Source organism: Numida meleagris, chromosome 3 (genome assembly GCF_002078875.1).
Source record: "Numida meleagris isolate 19003 breed g44 Domestic line chromosome 3, NumMel1.0, whole genome shotgun sequence".
NCBI classification, from domain to species: Eukaryota; Metazoa; Chordata; class Aves; order Galliformes; family Numididae; genus Numida; species Numida meleagris.
The window spans coordinates 20838742-20861458 of NC_034411.1; the positions used below are offsets into that span (position 1 = coordinate 20838742).

Sequence of the window (22717 nt, forward strand, 5' to 3'; positions counted from 1 at the left end):
GATTAATGAAATCAATATATTAAATTAATGAATTAATACAATTAGGAAGCTGACTAAAGGGCTCTGAAAAGCAGTCATTTAAAAGAGTACAAACCCAGACAGTAAAAAATGCATCCTAGTAAAGAGGTTCATCAATTTTGAATATGCTGGCACAATTCCTTATTTAATTTAGTTACTATAAAGCTGCTATTGCTCTGGGTTGTATTGTAAACCTTATTTGTGTTATGTGTATTTTGATGGAAGATGCTGACAGTTTATGTATTTGTGTAGAGAAGAAGAGTGTCTTCTTTTTCTTCAAGATCTTACAAATGACATTTTGAATAGAAGTTGTTACCACGAAGAGTAAGTGCTTTGCATTTGTTTTTATTCATTTTAGTTGGAAAATGTTGTCCAGCTATTCAACTGATGTAAAGGACTGGTGTTTTTAATGAGATTAAAGTGAAATTTGAAGCCGGTTTAGCTTGGTGCATACTCTTGTGACTGCACTTTATAGGACCCCTGATTTAAACTGAGAAGCTGAACAGAAAATACTTGCAGTCATCCTCATATTTCCCAGTAACTTCTAGTAGAAACATGGAAATATCATGTTCTCTGACGATCTTCTCAGTTTCCTTCCTGTACATAATAAGGCGACAAGCATTATTGTTACAACACTTTGATTCCAGTTCCAGGTCAATCCTGATCTAAAAAAACATTGGGCTACAGCGATTCTTCTTTATTGAACTGTGTCACAGCAAAAGATTTTGTATTTAGAGTGCTTTCTCTCTTATATAAGGGCAAAATAAATTAATGCAGTAACCGCTTCCTTTAGGATGTGTGCTCTATCAATTAATGATGCACACATGAAGACTAGAGCCAAATGCACGCAGTAGTGCTGGCATCCAATACAGCATCCTTTTCTGGCTTCACGATCTGTATGTGCTTCCATTCCACCTATATATATATATATGACTGTGTGATAACCCAAACACTGGGTTGGATCCAACTACATTACAACTGCAGAATTTGAAGACCTAATTCCCCTGTCAGTTAGATTTAGTGTTCACAGACGCACACACATCGCAATGAGCACACCTTTTGCTTGCAGCTCGTCATACCATCAAGAAAAACACTCAGAGTGTTTTTTGAAGGCATCTCTCTTGCCCTAGTCACCTAGTTAACAAAGCTATAACCATGAAAGTTCAACCCTTAGTGTTTCCATTAAAAGTTACTGAAAAAGAGGCTGGAGAAGAAGAAAACCATGCAAATGGCCTGAAGTGTTTCGGCTATAGGCAATTCAGAAATCATCTTCTACAAATGCAGTATCCAGGACAAAGGAACTACAACTAAACTCTATCAAGCTGCTTACAGTACCCTCCACAGTCTCACCAAGTTAACGTGTGATATGACCGTGCTTCACAGTAGCCACAGAGAGATGCAGACCCCAACAAAATACAGAAGGGAAGTACTACATTGCCATGGAAGCACCAATACTCTTTATTAAATGTGGAAGAAGAAATTGGAGCTATATACATGAAAGACTGTTCATGTCAGAGTTCTTGCCAAACTGCATGCACTTGGAATGACCTTACAAATGTTTAAGACTTTATTTTTAAATCCATTTACAGCTATGATACAGAAAGGGGAAGGAGGTGGAGCAACACTGAAAAGTTGGGATATATTTTAAATGATCTGAAAGACAGGCTGAGTGGTATTTCTCATTTGAAAGTATATGATCTTTGAACAGGTTTTTGTTCATTTTTTTTCCTTTTTTTTTGCACTGATGCTCTTTTTTGTTATTTTTAAGGGCATTAGAAGATGTATTTCAAATGCATATTAAAAGTAAGAGGCATAACCTTGATGAGGTAAGCAAAAAACACCTATTAATAAATACTCTGTCATCTCCAGCAGAAATGTTGTATATCAATGCTGAGCAACATTTTATGGCAAATTGACTACTACGCAATTTGAATACAAGGCAAGGAGAAACTAATTCTACAAAATCAGCAGGAAGGGTGCCTTCCGTGGAGGACTGGTATAGAGATTTTTCTATAAAATTTTGTGCTTTCTTCTAACAAGGTCTCCAAAAGGCAGATAATGTACTTAGTGTGCAGATTGGCTTTAATTATATAAAACCTGTTTATGAAGAATGCTTCTTGCAGCACTTTTTTTGCTGCAGTTGCAACTTTCTGTAGTAGAACAGCAAGATAGGCTTGTAGGTTGTGACTAAACCCAGAGAGAAAACCTTATTTTTCAATAGGTTGCTTTTAGGAGTTTGGTCACCAGAGCAGAATAAAACTCCAGAGTTCAACATTAAGGCTCCCCATGTCGTTCCTGCTAAGAATTAAACACCAAAAAGTGCTTATCTGAAAATCTCACATGCTGAGAGGGAAGTGATCCGTGGAGAAACAACACAAAATGGCAGGCACACATGCATCCACAGTCCTTTCTCTCCCTTGCAAACATGGCATCTTATTTAGGATGAACAAAAGAACCTTACCTGTTTTAATCCAGATCTTAGTGCCCTCTTCTGAGATCATACTTATAACTGCTCTTTGAAAAGCCTGAAAATACATTCTATTTTCCTTTTAAAGTCATTCACAAAAGATGATGGTATTATTGGGGTTTTTGCTAGCGTACCAAAGTGGCTGAAGCATTCCCCATGAAACAGAGGAGACAGATTTCAATGCCTGCCCCAGAATGGGGAGGCCCAAATCCAACACAGCACCTTGCGAGTGAAAGCATTTTGCTCTCCAGGTCTTGAATTTCTTTCTCAGTGCAAGGTAACAGGAAGGAGTAAAAATGGAGACACTATACATTGAGGTTGCAGCACTCATTTAATATGCACTCATCCCACGCTTCTCACAGTGCAGGGAGTGAGACTGCTAATTCCAGCCTTGAGAGGGATTTTGTGCTTGAGTCCTTCATAGAATTATAAAATCACAGAATGGTTTCGGCTGGAAGGGACCTTAAAGACCATCCAGTTCCAATCACCTGGCATGGTCAGAGCTGCCTCCAACCAGATCAGGCTTCTCAGGGCTCTATCCAGTCCCGCACTGAATGACTTCAGGGCATCCATAACTTTTGGACAACTTGTTCCAGTGACTCGTCACCCTGGTTCTGACTTTAAGAAGGCATTTCAACTGTTCCTATAATCAAGAGATCATGGTCAGGGATTTGGACTTTGCCTTCTAAAGCTCACACTTCTGCAGCAGATTCAGGTGGGAGCATTTTAAGAAACTGCCAGTAGAGTAGCATTTAAATGGGCTAACTTCACTTATTTGTTTTTGTAAATTTGCAGTGCTGCCATTTAGCATTGTACTTTCTCCAACAGTAGGCACGTGGGAGTTACAAATATGTTTTGCACAGTGAATAAATAATAATCAAAGGCATTATAAAATAATTAGAACATGGAAGGTTATTTTGTCTTTCACAGTGATGTGATTAGGAGATAAGCAGTGTTTTGGTATCTGTTTAGATGCTGGTCTGTATGACAGTCAGTAGGTAGCAAAAATGCAAAGCAATCTGAACTGAAATTTAGTTAATTTTAAGTGAGTTTTGCGGAAAAAAAACAATCAGTTACAGCACCTGAATTTGAGAAGATTTACAATTTCCTTCTGATGAGAGGATGCTGAACTTATTTTTAAGGTAAACACCTGCAAGACTGATTGTCTTGCAGGTAGATCTGAGAATAGTTTAATAGGAGATTGAAGGGACTCTGTGTTTTCTCCTGCAAAAAAAGGGTTTGAAAAGAATCAGAAAAGAAGAATAAAACTAAGTGGCAGAGAACAGAATTAAAGGATTTTTTTAAACCACATAGTAGCATGAGTAGTCATGCAAAGATGAAAGAAATAAGACCCAAAATCCTCTACGTGTTAGGATGTAGCGTGAGCAGGAGGAAGAAAAGTTTTTTGAGATGGTTAAATGAGAAGTGTTAGCATAACCTACACCAGGAGAAGCTTGCAGGCAGTGAGATTTGTTACAAGGGGCACAATTCCCACAGGAGAAACAGTGGAAGCTGAATTGTTTTGAGACTTTTAAAAGAGGACTGACTGGTGGATGGGAGTTCCAGACTTCTTATCCTACAAAAATATGTTTTTCCCTTTTAGTTTGTTATCTTGAAACCAAACTCTTTCTATTCACTATTACTGTTTTCTGGACCAGGTAGACAAAATAGGAAGATGGAAACATCTGTCAAGGACTTTGCTGTGTTTATATGACCCATGCTGGATGTTTGCCAACTTACTGTTTGGGTTCTTGCTGGAACTGTCCTCTGCCCTTCTGTGTAATTGCTATCTAAAACCAACATGCCTCTACAAGTTCCTGCCAGCAGTTACTCTAGCATAGCATCAGACTTTGTTCCCTAAAAGAATCTCCACTCTGGCCTGCTGCTAGTTTGTGCATCATGAGGATGCTTAAATCCATTTGACAGCACTGCCTGACTCAGTACTTCTTCAGTTTGTTTGTGCTTGGCCATGCACCAACCAAGCAATCCCCACCTCTTACAGGAAACTGACAGCTGTTGCACCCATAGCCTCTACTCCAGAAAAAGGGAGTAGCACCATCTGTTTTTCAGGAAGATGGTTACACACTTGAATAGGATGTGATATTGGGACTGAGGGGAAGAAGAAGCAATCGATGGCCTAATGCTGTTAGAAAAGACTGAAAGTAACTGCAGTGAGGAGGTAAGGAATGAGGAAAAGACTGCAGGAAATAAATACAAGGAGGTAAGGACAGTGCCTCAAAAACAAGAGACTTTTTAATAACTCCTTAGCATCCTCCGCCTGCTGTTCTTCTTTAATTACCTGTGTGGTACAGCTACTGGTGTAAAGTGGGGGCAGAGGGCAGCTTTTTCTCTGGACTTCAGCCTAAGACATCTTTCAACCTAGTTCATCAATGTACATCTGAAGAGCAATTTTCTTTGCCTCAGAACCTGAAGTTTCAAATCATGTGCCCAGGAGAAAGCACATACCACTCCTCCTAGCCAAGGTTAATTTCTGTGGTTCATCATGTTTTACCACCTCTGCAGACTGCATTTTTGTGGTCTGCTTGGGTGGTTTTCACCTACCAAGGTTCAAACATATTCATATATGTTTTAGAACTACATTGTCTTCTACAACACTTATTAATAAACTGGAAAGCTGCTCTAGCACATTTTTACAGAATGATTCCCTGCAATTTCTGTACTAATTAAGTGGACTCCACATAGGAAAGACAAATTTGTCATCTCTGAGGTTGAAGTAGTCACTGAAACAGGTCTGAAAGTGCACAATTTCAGGAAACTGATGAGAAACTAACAGCACCAGCAGAGAGGGGCCTGGTGCTGTTCTGTCTTACACCAAGCAAACTACCCCAAGTAACAATTATTCCAGTTATTTCATGGAATTTTATCATGTAAATCCAAAACTTCCCAAAGAACTAATATCTGATACATTGATTTTGGGAGGACAATAAAGTGTTCAGTCCAGAAGCAAAGTGTGAAAATACCAGATTTACCTCAGGAGCAAAGGAGGTAGAAGACAGCTGGTACATGCCATTCAGTAGCATTTTAAGACAGTAACAGTAAGGTACAAGCAGCTCAACACCACAGCAGTGCAGAAGATGAAGGTTTGTCCTTCTTTGACCAAATAAAATGATTTGCTTTGATTACTGAGCGAGTACAGCATCAGTGACAAGACCTGGCAGGAGGTGCGATGATTGCCAGTAGTGAAAGGTCTAGTTTTCCATTCCTTATGTAAAAAAAAAAAACAAAAAAAACCCCATCCCTTTTGATGTACCAGGTCCCAGCACTATCCCGAGTCACACTGAAGCAGGCACAGAAGAAAGCAACCTCTGCTTTATTCCTAGCCTTATCTCTTACATGTTCTTTGCTCTTCCCTTCTTTAAGTGCCATACCCTCCCTACTTAGCCCATCATGTCTTACAGGATTGCCTTAGAAGGAGATATATCAGCAGACAAGTGTGGTTTCGGATGCTAATGCAATAATTACTGTCTTAATCATCAAAGTGAACAAGCAGTTTACCTACAGTCACTTTCAAGCACTGTGCACTGTTACCATTTAAATACAGGTTTTTGTAATATACCATAATTGGATGCTGCACATGGGAAAGTTTCAAATGTAAACCAATAAAAATGACTGCTCCAAGATTAGCACAGGAATCAAGCTTATTCTTCTCACAACAAATAATGTCATTGATCCTGTATGTAGATTCTTCCCTCTTCCCTCAGTACTGACCCCATGGTCCCATGACAGGCAGAAGGGAAAATGTCTTATAAAGAAGATCCTCTTCTGCATAGAACCTAAATTAGGCATTTTGTATTTTGCCAAAGTGACATGGTTAGTATTTATTCTCACCAAAATTTCTAAAGTTTAATTTCAACTTCTTAAACTTCTGAATTTTTAACTGGACATACTCATTCACTGTCTGCTCTGGCATCTATAAGGTATACTGATATGTCTCTCTACTTCTGCCCATATCATTTTTGTGTGTGCAGTGGCAAATGCTCATCTCTTCAAGAACAAAGGTACTTGTCTACATAAATCAGGGTTTCCGCACGTGGAGACAAATGGAAAAATGTGTAGAAAATGTAAACAGATGACCATCACTAAACTTGGTCCATCTCACAGCCACAGGACACGTGCATACCTTCACATCTGTATAGCTGACAACTTTGATTAGTCACTGAAATCAAGCACAATCTGTTCTCCAGGTCATGCTTTAGTTATAGGTCAGCAAGCTTCAAGATTAGATCTGGAGTGGAAAAGAAAAAAAGGGACATTTACACAGTGAATACAGTGGATCAAATCTGCTGACTCAGCACCGTGCAGATCTGACAGCAAGCTCTGTCTTCAGCCTTCCATAGCCTTGGACACTGTACTGATTCTTTGCTTTGGCTGAAGGCTCACTTCAGCAGTTCACTTGAAAAATCAGAATAAAAATATAAAATTGCCTTTTAATATCTACAAAGTGTGGTCTTCTGGATATGCTTTAATAAATTTTAGATTATTTCAAAAATTACAGCAAGTATTGATTTAAAATCATGGAGGACAGGGCTAAAGTTTGTCTTTTCACTATTCTTGAGTATTTCTTCATCATCATAAACCTCTCAAAAGAAAAACAAATCCCTTGCTATTGAAGGCTGCAAACATCATCTCTTAGTTTAAAAAAGAACCTGCACAGAGATGTATTGGATCCACAGGCATGGGAACTGCCCCATATTTTCTTATGACTGAGCTAAAAGCTAAGCTAGAAGAGTGAGTCAGTTTTGAAGCACTGAACATTGTGTTTAGAGCTTACCAAGAGTGGATTATCTATCGTCCCTAGTGTGCTTCAACAAGAAGAATCTGTTTTCTGTTAAAGTGCTTAATATTCAATGATCACTGTATTTACCTTCTAACTGACCTTGAGTTTTAAGATTTTCCCAATAACTTACTCAGAATGTGCTGAGTTTCTAATTCCACCCATCCCTTTCCCCTTCTATATGACAACTCTTGGACTCCCTTTTGTGTCATGAATTCCCACATTCACCTTCCACAGAACAAAATGAGATGGGTGATTGTGGTTGGCTTTTCACCACTTCTGCTGAGGTCTTGCTTCTGTGCTTTGTCCCAGCACTGGATGCATTCTGCAGGGGGATTTAGCTAAAGAGAGTTAAACCTGAGCGCAAAATTTCTTGCAAATGAAAGATAACATCTCTGAGACTACTTTAGTGAGCTAAAGGAAATAAATGAATGGGTTAGAGGCAAAACAAAAGTGAAACATCTACTTAAATGAAACCTCATTTCAGTCTTTTCCTGCAGTTAATTAAGTATTGAGGAAAATGGATGTAGAAAGCACATTTTAAAGCAATCAAGTACTGCCAGAAATCAAACCAGTAATTTGAAAAGAGAACAACTCTGCTCTCTGGCACCTGACAAAATAAGATATTTGACAGGGAACAATATGTACAGTACTGGTTAATTGAGAGGCAAGAAGAATAATCACAGATGCATTACTGAATTTATAGAAGTTATCTCCAGTATACCACAGGGACAATACAAATTTGTGGAATCCTCCTGACTGCTGTAGCAAGCCAACGATCTCTCACATTCCCATCAATATTTTTACATTGTACCCTAGGCAGCAATGCAGAAATAGCAACTGTGTTGTCTGAAAATGAGAGACTTGCCTTTAAAATGACTTCCAGCACACCCTTTCTTCAGCTAGAGAAGAGATAAACAAGTGGGGAAGAAATCTTCATTGAAGTTTGCGCTGTTCACAGCATTCTTCACTAGAGCTCTTCAAAACACCCTTTACCAGTTCCCATGGGAGGGAGCGTGGCTGAATAGCCACTGTCAGTCCTGCAGCAGGTTAAGCTGACTGTGTTTTCAGCATCAATATCAGAGCAAAGACAAGACTTTAGATCTCCCATCCTTCAGCGCTGTAGCCAAACACAGCATCAACTCTATCCACAAGCTTAACTGCTTTAAAAACTCTGGCGCAACTTTCATAGCAATATTCTATTTACTGCCATTGATTCACTAACCATGCATTTTTTCTATGTAATTTTAGTATGTTAGGAGGATTGCTTACAACACAGGCATCACGCTGTTGTGTCAAAGAAGCCAATAATTAGGACTGTGACACCTAAACAAACCAATCATTTGGTATCCATCAAATTTTTCTAAAGAACACCATTTAGGGGATGTGCAGTTAATGTGAGATTGCTGTTAAGATTCTCTGACATAAACTAATACTTCCAGGTGAAACTGCCTGCCTGACTAGATTTATTGACCTGAAGATAGAGCCAGGAGCCAGAAACTTAAAAAGAAATACAAGATCAGGTAACCCAAGTTAAACGAGGAGCTAAGCAAGTATCAGATATTAAGATCTCGGAATCACAAAACATATTCTTGTCTTCTGTAATTCCTCATAAGAACATGGCAAGAAAAAAAATCCACAGTGATGGGGGTATCAGTCATCTCCATTGCTACCTCTAGCCCATGATCTAAACCTAAATTAATTAAAAAGGATTTTATTCTTCAGTCAGTGCCAGACAACACTTAACACTACACACATTCAAAAATTAACAAGAGAACTCATTTTCAGCACAGGGTCAAAAGAATGCAGAACATTTATTTTTGTGTATAGTGAAAAAAATGAAGCACTCTCCAGCCAAAATTAATAATTTTCCACTCACATATTTTTGCCTCCCAAAGAATGCAGTAACCTGATGTGGATACACAGACTTCACAAAAAAAGTCTGTCTTCCTTCACAATAGCAGAGGCACACTGCATTTCGTGTGGTACTCAGCAGGCCTTCTTATATGAGAACTATGAAACACCATCCAGTGCCAAGAGCAGACTCGCACTAAGCTTTCATCTAATTTATAAAACTCAGTTGTAGAAAAGCAAAATACTGAAAGACTTTTCTGTGCACCCATAAATCATCAGTGCATTCACCTAAGTATTTCAATAGCTGAAAAGTGAAGAGCACATCATTTGTTTGCTTCTTCCAGGAAGACAAATAAAACAATGTAAAAAGCTGAGCAGATTTAGCCATTTCGTAGCTACATTCTAGTTTTATAAGTTCCACATAGTTTCTGAACTCTACACTACAGTACATGTTTGGTTGTGCACATTTTTGTCTGAAAACACACATGTAACAAAGATATACCCATCCTCTGTCACTGGATTCATGTGTAGGTCACTCCAAATGTAATGCCTCCTATTCATTTCCATGGAAACTACAACAGATACAAAGGGCACAATAACACTATTTGATAGAGCAAATTCTCAGCTACAAAACACTGCTTTTCAGCACAGTCAACACTGTTAGATATGCATTCTTTTGCCAGCAATGAACAAGAGCCTGAATGCTGCACTTTTAAAAATCTGCACCTGTGGAGGTAACCCCCCATTTCACAGCTGCTATGAGGGCACAGTTGGGGAAATATTGCCCACCCGGTCCATCCTTCATCAGCCCAAACAGATGGGAGTCAGAAGGTACCAAATCTGGACTACACAGTGGGTGTGGTAGAATTGCCCAGTCAAGACCGGCAATGTGCTTCACAGTCTTCAAACCGGTATGGAGCCTGGAATTATCTTGTTGCAAGAGAAAGATTGCCTTCTTCTCTGTCCTGACTCTGGAAGCTTGAGCTTTCAGCTTAGTTGGCATCATGATGTCGAAGTCAGTTAATGGCTTGTTCAGGTTCCAGGAAATCCAGAAGGATCTCCCGTTTCCTATCTCAAAAGACAGTGCACATCAGTTAACCTGCTGAGGGCTGTCTTGATCTTCTTCTTTGATGGGGATTTCACATGCCATCACTCCATGGACTGCCATTTTGACTCTAGCTCATAGTGGTGACGTCACGTGTAATCATCAGTAACGATGTGATCCGTTAAACTGTCACCTTCAGCCTTGTATTTGTTCAGTAGGTCCTGAAAAAATTGCACGTATGTTCTGTTCCATGTTCAGCTATCAACATCTTCCAAGAAGTTCAAATAGCTGTTTTGAGTTACTGTTGTTTTAAGAAAATTACTGGCAGCTATTTAGGATAAAGTGGTAAAAGCAGAAGAAAGTGATAACATCATAAGGGTTAGATGAACTACCACACAGCAGGGATGAGGCAGCTGAAACCACTTCTAGGACAAATTTCAAGTATCCTTATCAAACAGAGGTGATACCTAGTCTGTGCAGTGACACTGCTTTACATTTTCCAGCTATGGTTATCCATCTAAAAGAAAATCTTTTGCAACTGAAAGAAAACCCCTAGTTAGATGTATGTTGTGCTTTTCTCTGCTATTGCCTTCAAGGTTTTAGCAACAAGCATGGATGATGGCAGAGCTGCACCCAACAGCACAGCCATAATGCATAGCAAAGTGCCCTCAGGAAATTGTTGCTTTAGGAAGCAGCACAGGCCCATGCTCAGTAAATGATGTTTAGTCCTACTAAGGCTTAATTTTAAAAAGAAAGAATTTTACCAACTCTACCCAAGCAGTAGTTGATAGATTGTGGCTCTGTTACGAGTGGTGCAAGGGCTTACTCAGGTCTGCCACTGCTGTTCTGCTTTTTCTGTGCTCTGGGCTGAAGAGGCAGGGCAGGATCTGACCTGTGCGCATTTTAAATTATGGCAAATGAGAGAGTAATCCAAACACTGGTCCTTAATAATAACCTTAGAAAAGCAGCAGCCAAAGATATCTCCTTTAATATTTTTCTTTCATTCCTAGGTAACACGGAGAAGAATAGTTCAAAGCCTAAAGAAAGAGCTGAACATGACAACTCAACTGGATCCTTCCATTAGCAGTAACAGCACACAGCAAAGGGACACCAGCATTCTGGCAAAATGCTTTTAGCCTACAACTTTTGGCATTTCAAAGAGCATCCAAAGTTAGCAAAGATAGTAAGTTAGATTATGTAAACACCAATTACAATGTAAACCTTGAGGAAACAGGAAAACTAGGAAGAGATCCAGCTAATGCATCTTCCTGTAACGTGACATAGCATCACTATGACAACAATCAGGTTATTGTGCTGAGAACAATCCCTGAGCACCAAAGACTGTATTTTTACAGGGGCTTTCGCTGTCCAAATAGAAAGCTCTAGATTGAAATGTCATTTCATTCATTCCTTATAGCTGACACCATCAAAACACACTCCCTACACAATCCTCTTACTAGCAGTCCTGATGAGGCATCTTGAGTTTCTTCTATCACACACTTGATTTACAGATAGGTTGGAAATTAACTTTTAGATACATCTTTCAAAACCTTACATGAATTGTGACCTGAAGTCTCACTGGTTGACAGTAGAATGTAGAATATGTAGTCCCATTTTCAAGTGAATTAGGTATCCATTTAAGTAGTTTAAGATCTCTTAAAAATCTTTATTTTAGTTCATATCCAAAAAACTAAGATTAACGACTACTGCAGTACATAGCAGTAACTGAGAACAAACAGGTGTTGTGCTCTTTCAAAATGAAAATGTTTCACACTTATCAAAATCTAAGAGCTTATAAAATACAAACATGACCAAATAGGAAAATACATGACTACAAGAGCCCTAACTCTTTCCTTTAGTAATGATATTTACTTCATTAAAAAATAGTTGTTTAACTTTTCTGGTTAAGATTAAACGGCTTTCTAAAGATAGATGCCTTTTCCACGCTCTTCTCCAAGTGGGACACTTTTCAAGGCATCAAATGAAAACAGAAAAACAAAGATGAGGATAAATAAAACAGTCCAGTATATATTTTTTTCTATTGTTACCACTATTTTCCCACTTGTGTTTTTATCTCAAGATCTTCTTTATAATGAGTGTTAATTAAAAAAAAAAAAAGCTACGATTCCCTAGAGAATCTCTATATAATTTGAAGATGAAAAGATTTATTTATCTGAAATAATTTGACTTTTATGAGCAGCTTTGTTAGCACACTGATGGAAGCTGAGGCAATCAAAATGCATTCTTTAAGATGGGCCTCTTTCGGTCTCCATGGAAGATACCTCTAGGCACACTACCAGAAGGATTGTTTTAATTACCTAATATTAGAGTTAACAAACAACTAGAGATGTTTAATAAAAAGCCACAAGATCTGCTGAACCTGATGCCAGCAATAGGTGTATGTAGTTACTGGAGGATGACTTGTATATAAAGTTTCATACTTTCCTTAAAGTATATGGAATATTTTGGTTTGTTAGACTCATTTGAGACAAATGCTGAAATTCTTCAATGATGTTTTAGTTGCACCAATGAGTAGATGAGTTTCTTCTCACATAGAGCATTCTAACTGACAGTGCTGTCAGCAAGGCAGAGTAACATTTTTTTCTGTATTTGTAAGAGAGAAAAACAGTCCAAGCATAAAACCAGTACAACCTGAAGTAGAACTTTATATTTGTATCATTGGAGAAGCACTTGTTACACTCTGAAGTTCAACTTAATTTAAAAGAAAATGCTTTTGCTCCAAGAACTCTTTTTCAGGCAGTAGAAAAAATTACTATCCACCTATTTGGAAAGAAGAAATGACATATTTCTGATGGAAGAACATGATAACGTTCCCCTGCCATGTAACTTGGAGTCATAAAGTACTATTGCTCAGGTATAGGCGCTTGATTTTCCTGATACTTGGGTAGGATAATTGGATACAAGCATAATCAATATGAATTATTGGAAAAGTAATTTCTCTTCAGTTGGAAAGTGACTGGTTGAGTTGATGTAACCCTTTTCACTTGCACAGAACTGCTCCATTTTAGTTGCTTTTTCTGCCTGAGTTACTTTATCCCCACTTTTCTTTTTTTTAAAATCCATTTGTTACATCAGTTACAGGTCAATTATCTGCAAAGATTTTCATATAAAATATCACATTTAAGGCCAACCATTGTAAGAATGAAGACTGACTTCCTGCAGAGAATCAGCAGCCAATATTGGCAGTGAGCACTATTTGTTGTCACAGTGTCCATTTTTCAGAGAGGATGATTAACCCTAAGATCTTCAGCCACAGTCAAAGCCAGAGTATACCAGAAAGTACAAAGAGATGGATTGGCAGATGATAGTTAATATCAAGGAAAATAGACAATCCTTTCTGGATTTGTTTGGACCAGGTCTCTTCTTTGCACTGTTCTTCCACTTGGAAAAAGATTACCAAGACCACTGTGCACTGGATTCAGCTTCTATCTGGTTATACATGTATTTGCAGTTACGAATGAAATCATTGCCTCATTTTGAATCATACAATAGCGTTTGCCTCATTTTTCCTGGATGATTTTTCAGAGATGCTCAAGTGATCTTAATTTCCGTTTGTAAATCATCCTTCTGTACACAGGATGAACAGAACAGCAACAATGAACGACAAAGCAACACATAGTCCACTTTTTGGATTAGTGGTTTAATTTATTTTTACAAGTTTATGTAGAATTATTTACAGAAAGCTCTACAGAAGATCTGTTCTTTCATTACCATTCCACAGCTCTTAGTTCCACATTCCATCATGATTCCACAACTGTTAGTGAGTATTCAAGAAGAAGATCTGAAGGATATTGTTAACCTTTCTTTGATCAGAAAAAAAGGTTGCCCTCCATATAGTTCTGGTACTTATTTGAAAAACTTGAAAAATTGTTTTTTCATGATCAGTTGTGCTGAGCTGTAATTAAATTCACACAGATTTACTGCACCTTACAATTTTCTTGTTGTTCAGCTTGCTTGGGAAGTGCTTGTTCATTTTGGGAATTTTTGGCTTTGTGAATCATATGAGTCTCCCTAATACTGTCAGAGACAGCATTTGTGGATTGCTTATATGGGCAAAGAGGTGACCTTGAAGAAGATTTCATTGGTGAAAAAGCTGTTCTTGCTTGGGACTGCTGTTCATCATTTATCTGTAACACAAACAAAAATGTTCTGTTTTACTGGTAATGGTAAACTGTTAGCTTCCTGCAGTAGGTCAAAAGTCTCACAGCAAAAGACTAACCGTTGGGAATTTGGAAAAAAAAAATACATATTAACAAAAAAATATGTGCTTCAGCAAAGAGGAGGACTGTCTGGGAGATACTTCCCTCACATACGATAAAATCAGTTTATTACTGATTGCTTCTTACTTGCTGTAACCTTGACTACAGCCAGTGAGAGCCCACAAAAGGCTTATGCTGTACTGCCAGGTGGTAAGTAGGTAACTTCTTGGAGCCATGATTTCCTTTCTTGTGGTTTCATTTTTGCATTTGCTTGTTTTTTCCTCCAACAAACACCCTCCATTTGTTTGAACTTATAGGAAAACATACATAAGTGACCGTAAATAAATAATATATTTATTGGGATCACTTAAAGAAACAGTAATAAACCACAGACCTTCATGCAATGTTTGTAAGCAGTGGCAAGTTTTGACAAGTAGGATAACTGACACTGAAAAAACATGAATGAATGCCACAGATCTACCTTAACTTTAAAATATGGATTTCCTAGTACTACAGCTCAAAACAAATTATGGTTCCCATTTAACTAGTCATTCTAATGATGTTTCCTGGCCTCAGAGCCTATACATCCACTAATCTATAGAATGGAATTGTTTGGGTTGGAAGGAACCCTGAAGACCATCTAGTCCAACTCCCTTCATATGGGACATCTTTTACTAGATGATGTTGCTCAAAACCCCATCTCTGGGGCTCTTGCCTTTACGTTCTTCTGGCATCTTGCAAACATATTTTCCGTACTAACAAAATAACTGCCTTTTTTTTAATACAATAAATTATATTCATGCTTTATGACTTCATATTTGGTTGCATGGCAGACTCCTCTGACTGCCATGAGAACGCTTTTGACTAATGTGGCAAATTGGAAGAAGTTATGCAGGTGTCATGTAAAAAAGTATCAACATATACATATTCTCAAATTTTGGTTGCTCAGCTTTAAGATAGCGTGACTAACAACGTTGGAGGAAATATCGGACAACAAAAGATTTACTTCTATTCTGTAGGTGGAACATTTTCCGTAATCCGCAAAGCATTTGCATCAGCTTTGAATGAACGCCTTTTTCTGATGTAGTGTGAAACATGCAGCAGTGTGTCATATTACTGAAAACACTTCAAAGTTAATTTAAACTTCAGTTACTAAACCTTTTCTTTCACTAATGAAATCGTCTTTCAAAACTTAACTCACTATTATTTACTTTGGTAACCTCAAACTCTGGTAATTGATAAAAAATGCTAATTTAATGTTAGCATCTAAATGTTCTCTATTTACATGTTTAACATTCTCTCAAATATCTGCAGTTACTTTTTAGAAAGTGGAATTTCAAGAAAAGTTAGCAGAAAAATTGAATCCTCAACTCACTCACAGAGGTGGTTATGCTGTTCACTTTTTTCTGAAAACTTTTGTATTACAGTTTTTTAGGTATCTGTTCTTTAATACTGATCAAAAGAAATCAAAAATATATCCATAATTCATTTACATTTCTGAGTAGATTTCCCTATGAAGTCACAAATTACATCATGGGAACAATTTGCAGGTTGCTAGAGTGGTCTAGACCTCTACTATGTTTTAGAGTACCAGTATTTATGATCTTACCCTCACTATACTGCTGAGAAATCTGAAGAATTCTTTATGCTCAAAAAGAGTAAGATGAGTAAGCTTAGTGAACATATCGGTTTTCAGACACATTTTTTAAAAGTTACCTTTTGTGATTTGCTGCCACCAGGTGTCGAATAGGAGTGCTCACCAAGATGATCCCATCTTCCTGTTTGTACATCTTGTGTAGATAAGGGCAAGTTCTCGCTTTGGGAAGCCAGATGAGGACTGGTCCATAGATTGAGGGTAGTTCTACGTAAAATGTAAGGGCTAACCTTTTCAGTGGGGATATCAGCAAAACCTGGAAAACAAACAGTTTCTATTAAATACAGCTAACCAACCTACACTTTTTCTCAAATAAATGGATTCTTTTTTCACCATGGAGGTTAAAGCAACTGATGAAAATAAATAATTTGTTCTACTGAAGATCTAAAAGATTTCTGAGTTGTTCTTCTGTATTCCAAATTCCATATGCAAGTCCTAAAAACCATAGGCAAGGTACAACAGTAATTCTATTGCAAAGCTTATCAAAAAAGTATTGGGTACTATTTTTACTAGAGTTTAGTCAGAACACACTGTGGCACAATATTCTTTATTTTTATAACTTTATTTTAAAGTTATAAATTCTCTATTTTAGAGCTGTGTTGTTACAGATTCTCTGTTATCTCGCTATCCAGCCTAGAAGTCTAACATTAACTGGTGTATGTGTCCTCGGAACAGGGAGAATATTTCCATAAAAACAATAACACTGGTAAGAAAATGCAATGCAACTACTGTATCAGCTTAGAAGTCCTGATTTCTAGGAATGACCATGGAAGCTGAGGCAGCTTTATCTTTACAGTTTGTCTGACGATTACAATTGCATTTGTAATAAAAAGGCACTTAAGCAGTTGAACATACAATATGTTTTTCAAGCCCTGATTTGTGCATTCTTCTCACATACTTTTTGCTTTAGCAAACCCTTACATGCAATATCAGGCCACCTAATCTCATCATGTTAATAGTAGAAGGTACCACAGCTGAGAGCTGGAAACAGTTTTGACTCAGGAGATTTTAATATGTCTGCTGCAGAACTGGGTGGAACCAGCCATACCCAGCATGGGGCAGCATCAACCCTCAGCCCCACACCAAGCCCCCGTCAGGCAGACCCTATGCAGCTATTAACCTCCTCTTTGAATAGAAAGGACTAATACTGAAGAAGCTGAAAGGCTAGAAAGGGAACAAACTTCCCAGTGCAATATTCTAGCATTCCCATCTTGTGGCCTTTTAAGATTAGATTCACTCTACATCTATTCTTCTGTAAGTTTCGGTTACTTCAAAGAACATTTTTAAATGACTAGAGCAAGCCATGTTCCAGAAAAAACTTTACTGCTGCTAATATATAACGTTTAGCGTCTAATACATGTATCACCAGAGAGTACAAAATTGCAACTGCCAGGCTCATTTAACTCTGTAATTAAATTGTCATTTATAAACCAATGTAAATGTATTACAGTGGTCTAAAAGAGTTCCACAAATGCTAAATTGACATTAAACTGTCACAACACCCGTTGACTACTTTCATATTCCATCACTGTCACCAAAAATGTTTAGCACTAAAACCTTCTTACCCAGCGTAAAACTAATTCAGCAAAACAAAAGAGAAAACAACATATCATGCTCAGAGAATATTTTTCTGTATTAAAAAAATTATAAATACCTCTTTTAACTACTTCTGGAAGCCCATCTGGCTCATAGTCTGAGTTCTCCTGATTCTCCAAGTTTTGACAGATATCATCCTTCCTTTTTTTTTTTGAACAGGTCTCTGGCAAAGGAGATCTTGGTTCTCCATTGTCCTTCCTGGTGTCTTCACATCGCTGTCTTTTACTTGAAAGCTTAGTAGTATCTCCATCTAATCTCATCTCTTTGTCAGACTGACTGCTCACTGTTGATGAGTTACCTGCATTCAGCAAAGGACTGCTGACAGCATCCCTTGTTTGCTGTTTCAGCTGACCATTCAACAAAGTGACTTGTGTTTTTAGCATCTCATTTGCTTCCTCAAGTTTGTAGTATTTAACAATTAGAGAGCAGTATTTCTCCAAGTTCTCATTTGCCTCCCTGGTTTTCACTTCAACAGCTTCCTGTAATTCTTCCAGTTCTAACTTTATTTCTTCTGTAATGGCATTCTCATCACCACCTTTCAAAGTAAAGTCATTGTTCATATAAATGCAGTTTTTTAAACAAATAGATATAAAAGAATTTATAATCCCACACCTTTTGTGTAATTACACATGCTCTACAACTGTAAAACCACAAAAAATAATTGACAGTATATAACAAAGTCAGTAATGTTTTATGCGTAGTAGTGTATTTGCTGAACAGAAAACAAATATGCAAAATTCCCCAAAAAACCTTTATCAGTGCATAGGCTAACATTTTTTTCTGTGATTTTCTAACATCAGAACACTTAACATTGTATCCCTAAATTTAAGTTTAAAAATCATGCTCTATATTGGTGCTGCATATGCAAATTGGCATTTTAGTTAAAAAAATACAACCTAACACATTACTAGGAATGCATTAAGACTGCATCTAGCTTCCATTACCTTCCTTTTCTGATGTGCTTAGATCTTTCTTCTTTAATAGTTCTTCATATTCAACTAGTTGTTTCTGCAGCACTTCCTTTTCCTGTTCCATCTGCTTACAGGATTTAATCCACAGCTGCACTTCATTCTGGACAAATTCTTTTTCCTTGTTTAGTTGAACTATAGTGTTAATATTGTCAGCCTATAAATAAAAAATACAGCTATTACACCAGAAACATAGTTCCTCTGTTTAAACATTATACTACTAACCTCAAGTATTACACACTATTAGTTATAGACCAAGGCCGTAATGTAGATTTTCTTGCTTGTTGCTGTACAACCTCATTATAGCAGCTTCTTTATCACAAGAAACTGGAAAGTCATCTTCTAGACAGATACACATATGAGATTAACTCTGCAGAAAACTCTCCACCTGATATCGTCTCACTGACCTGGCATAAGAAAGCACTGCATTCCAGGTAATATTTCAAATCAATATTCTAAATTCTAAAGTTTAAAGCATTATCCTAGTTGGTCTTTATTGTCCCTAGTATATCTCATTGGCCAGAGGCAAGATAATACAGGCCTGCTTTGCACTCTGTCTTTCAGATGTACTACTCTGAGCAGCATCAGATCTTCCTTTCTATCCTCTTCCACTCTCCCGTGCTGCTCCTTGCTCATCTGGTCTGGCACCAGCTGTGCTCAAATACCACACAGTAAGAACAGCTGGCAGCTTTGTATCATACAGTTACAGCGCCATGTCACGGGCACATATCCTGGAGTATTAAATTCATTGGTATTAAACAAACTAATTAACAATCAATACTACAGTGGAGGGAATAAAGAAATTTCAAGCAAGGCGAACGTGTTGCAATTCAACGTTTAATTGCAAGGATGCTGAATCGATTGTGAATCTTCAAGAGTCTTTTAGAGAGAGAATCTTATTTCAGGAGTAGAAGAAGAAATTTGGAGCCAGCAATCAATCGCAGACAGAAGCAGGACAAAAAATGAAGATGAGAAATATGCAGAGGAAAATAATCAACAGAAATTCAGTTACATGGACAGTTAAACTTCACCTGCGCTACTAGAAAACCAACCAAATACTTACAATTGTTACCAAATTATCAATTGTGCACAGTAAATAAAGCTCATAATAATTTTAATGAGAATATATAAACTCTCATGAATCAAAGACACATGCTTAAAACAGAACATCATGTCGTTTATTATCATTGCCATCCACAAACAGAAAACAGAGGCACTGCAAAATCACTTTGCCTGTATTCTGTGTTATAACCAGTTGAAATTTTTAAGGTAAACAACAGACTATTGTGTTTAGCATAAAAAACCAATTGTAGGTGATCTTGGTTGTAGTATGCATAACTCAATTTTTCTAATGTAGATCAATAGTAACAATATTTTCTCCACGCTCTGTGTTATCATTAGTGAAACAAAGGTTGTATCAAAGTCAAACCAAAGCTCTGGAGCAGTGGCTCCAGTCCAACATTTCCTTCAGTGCACTGTGCCTTTGGTCTCACATAATCTGCAATGCTTGCCTGCTTTTTCTTACCTTAAGTTTTAGGAGCTCTCCTAAGGTCTGATTAGCTTCTTTAAGAGAATTATTTAATTCTTCCTTCGTTGACTTCAAATGCTCAATCTCCAATTTCTGTGAGCTGATAAAGTGCTCTAATGAATTCATCTTTTCTTGACAGGCCTCAATTTGTATTTCATTCTAGAGGAAAAAAACATGCCTAATTACTATGATGCTAAAAAGGACATCCAGTTATATTTTGAAGATATTCTTAAGAGCATATCATTGCCAAAAGGAATTTCATAGCAAATTTGCTTGGTACGTTTTGAGGAATTTAAAACTGGAAGGCTAATTTGTCTCAAGTATACATATATTTTGTATACCACAGTCCCGCCTTTAAGAAGCCTGCAGTTTGAAAGCCCTTATATTTTACTATAAATTGCTTTTAAGTTTACTTTATATTCATAGGAATTAAACTTATTAAGAAATAATTAGAACAAATTCTGTCTGTCTTCCTGGTCTCAAGTACATATTCATAGACACGTGTGTCTCCTCCACAGAAAAAAAACATGGCTTTTTGTATGCAACATGGCTAGAACTAGTGCATTTCCAACAAATTTGCCATTATAGTCTCCAGTGCTTAACGCTTCCTCACCATACTTACCAAAACTACTGTTTCCCAGACTAAAATACACTGCTGCTCTCCCTTCCTCAAGTGTATAGTCCCAACTAAGTTACATATATATATATACACACACACACTTAGCACTTACTGAATACTGAGGTAAAATCACCTTTTACTATATTCTGTATCAAACATGAAGTAAAATTAATACTTAATGAGTTCTGAGGTAAGCATAAATAGAGTTTGGAAATACTGTTATCAAAGTTCCTTTTGCAATACAATCAGGAAAATTTTGTAAAACACCGATAATTTAATTAAAAACTCATAGCACCAGTCTTCCCGTTTTCTGATTTACCTTTCTGTTTGCTTCTTTCAAAGCATTCTGATGCTCTTTCTCTTTTTGCAGTAGTCTGTCCCGGTATTCTGATATTTCTCTTTTCATTGTATTTTCTTTTTCTTGTAGTTCTTTCTGGACTGCCACCAAACTCTTCATCAGTTCATGTTTTTCTGATACCGCTAGATTCAAGTCAATCTAAAAAACAGTAAAATCACATTATTAGCATTTAGAATTTTATCACTGAAGAATTATCTAACCTGTTAAACTATTTGATTTTATATCTGAAACTTCCACAGGCAACTTAGTAAGACAAATGTATTTTATAGTTTCTAAACACACGGTAACCAAAAAAGGGAAAACCTGAGCACAAAAAGCAAGACAGAAGGCAAAGGAAAGTCTTCACATAATAAAAACTACAACCTAAGGAGTAGGTACACTAAGTGTAATTTTGCCAACACTGTTAAAATAAGCAGCACAGCCAAAACCAAAGCCTAACCTCCGCATAACATAAGATTGATCCCCCAGAATGACTTGAAAGATTAAGGGTCATCTCTCTCTCTCTCAAACTTAACAAACATTTTGAAGTATTTTCATTTTGATCCATAGACCTTTCTGGACACCTGCCCAAAAGGAAAATTTATTTCCATACAGGATTTCTGAAAATTGCAGAAATCTCAGTTCTTTTTCTACCCCAAGCTCTCAGCACCAGAACAGAGCTATGTCCTTGGTTATAAAATTTTGTCAATATCATTAGTAGGTCAGGAGGTCACTTAAGCTCATTTGAATACTTAATATTGTTCACAAATAAACAAGACTTACAGTCATCATCACGATAAAAAACAGTATGAGTATTAAATAGGAACATCTTAAACACTCATAATCTGTTTCATCCTTAACTTTGCCTTGAAAATAATTTGTTCTTTAAAACAAGCTTGAGAAATATGACAGTTTTTTATCTAACATCCTCAGCCTGATGATTGAATGCCCGCAGTAGAGAAGAATTCTTGGCACTGAAAGATTTCCAGATAGTCACCTGTGGCATTTACACTAAGAAAACAATTCAATTCCTTCAACAGAAAGAAAGGGGAAAAAAAGATTTAACTAACCATCATTCCACCTCAGAACAGAACATTACATATTCAGAAACTTGGAAGCAAGAACCTGAAATAGTAGGTCATTAGCACAGCTCCCTTGACCAACCTCCACACATTCTTAAAACCAGTAAATCTGGCCTTGAACACAGATATACTACACATGCAGTAACTAACTTCGTTCTTTTCTGAACGTTCTTGAAGGAGTTGCATTTGTTCAGCAAGATTGTTCCTCTCCATAGTAAATTCTTCCTGTAATTTGGAAATCGCCTCTTCAGTATCACTTAGCTTAACTTCCAGCTTGATACAATTTTCAGTCTGTTGATTTACCTGAAATTAAATTTTCCATTATTATTTTTGTTATACATTATGACCTCTGAAGAATTTTCTTGCATAAATACAAGCAGTTCTAAAGATGGGTTAATTTACTCCCCAGCTGGCCCAATTCCAAGCACAGGTTACAGCAGGCTAATGCCATTCTGACACAGCATTTTGTCCAACTGGTGTTTTGCTTTTTGTTGAGCTCTCCAAGTACTTATTCTTAATATAAAAACTCATTCA

At 37.2% G+C, this 22717-nt stretch overlaps 2 protein-coding genes across 9 annotated transcripts in view; one reads left to right on the forward strand and one right to left on the reverse strand.

The window, feature by feature from the left end:
* Window positions 1-14130, forward strand: part of LOC110395510 (spermatogenesis-associated protein 7-like) — a 51674-nt gene extending 37544 nt beyond the window's left edge. Inside the window, exons 10-12 of the mRNA XM_021390044.1 lie at window positions 271-342; window positions 1787-1844; window positions 11190-14130. Coding sequence (XP_021245719.1) covers window positions 271-342; window positions 1787-1844; window positions 11190-11315 — 256 coding nt within the window. The 3' untranslated portion in view covers window positions 11316-14130. The remainder of the gene's footprint in view (window positions 1-270; window positions 343-1786; window positions 1845-11189) is intronic.
* CENPF (centromere protein F) overlaps window positions 14115-22717 on the reverse strand; it is a 43957-nt gene continuing 35354 nt past the window's right edge. For all 8 annotated transcript variants that reach the window (XM_021390024.1, XM_021390022.1, XM_021390026.1 and 5 more), the window contains 7 exons: window positions 22334-22486; window positions 21084-21260; window positions 20143-20304; window positions 18594-18774; window positions 17708-18184; window positions 16116-16309; window positions 14115-14327 (listed from right to left, as the gene is read on the reverse strand). In XM_021390024.1, coding sequence (XP_021245699.1) covers window positions 14118-14327; window positions 16116-16309; window positions 17708-18184; window positions 18594-18774; window positions 20143-20304; window positions 21084-21260; window positions 22334-22486 — 1554 coding nt within the window. In that variant the 3' untranslated portion in view covers window positions 14115-14117. The remainder of the gene's footprint in view (window positions 14328-16115; window positions 16310-17707; window positions 18185-18593; window positions 18775-20142; window positions 20305-21083; window positions 21261-22333; window positions 22487-22717) is intronic.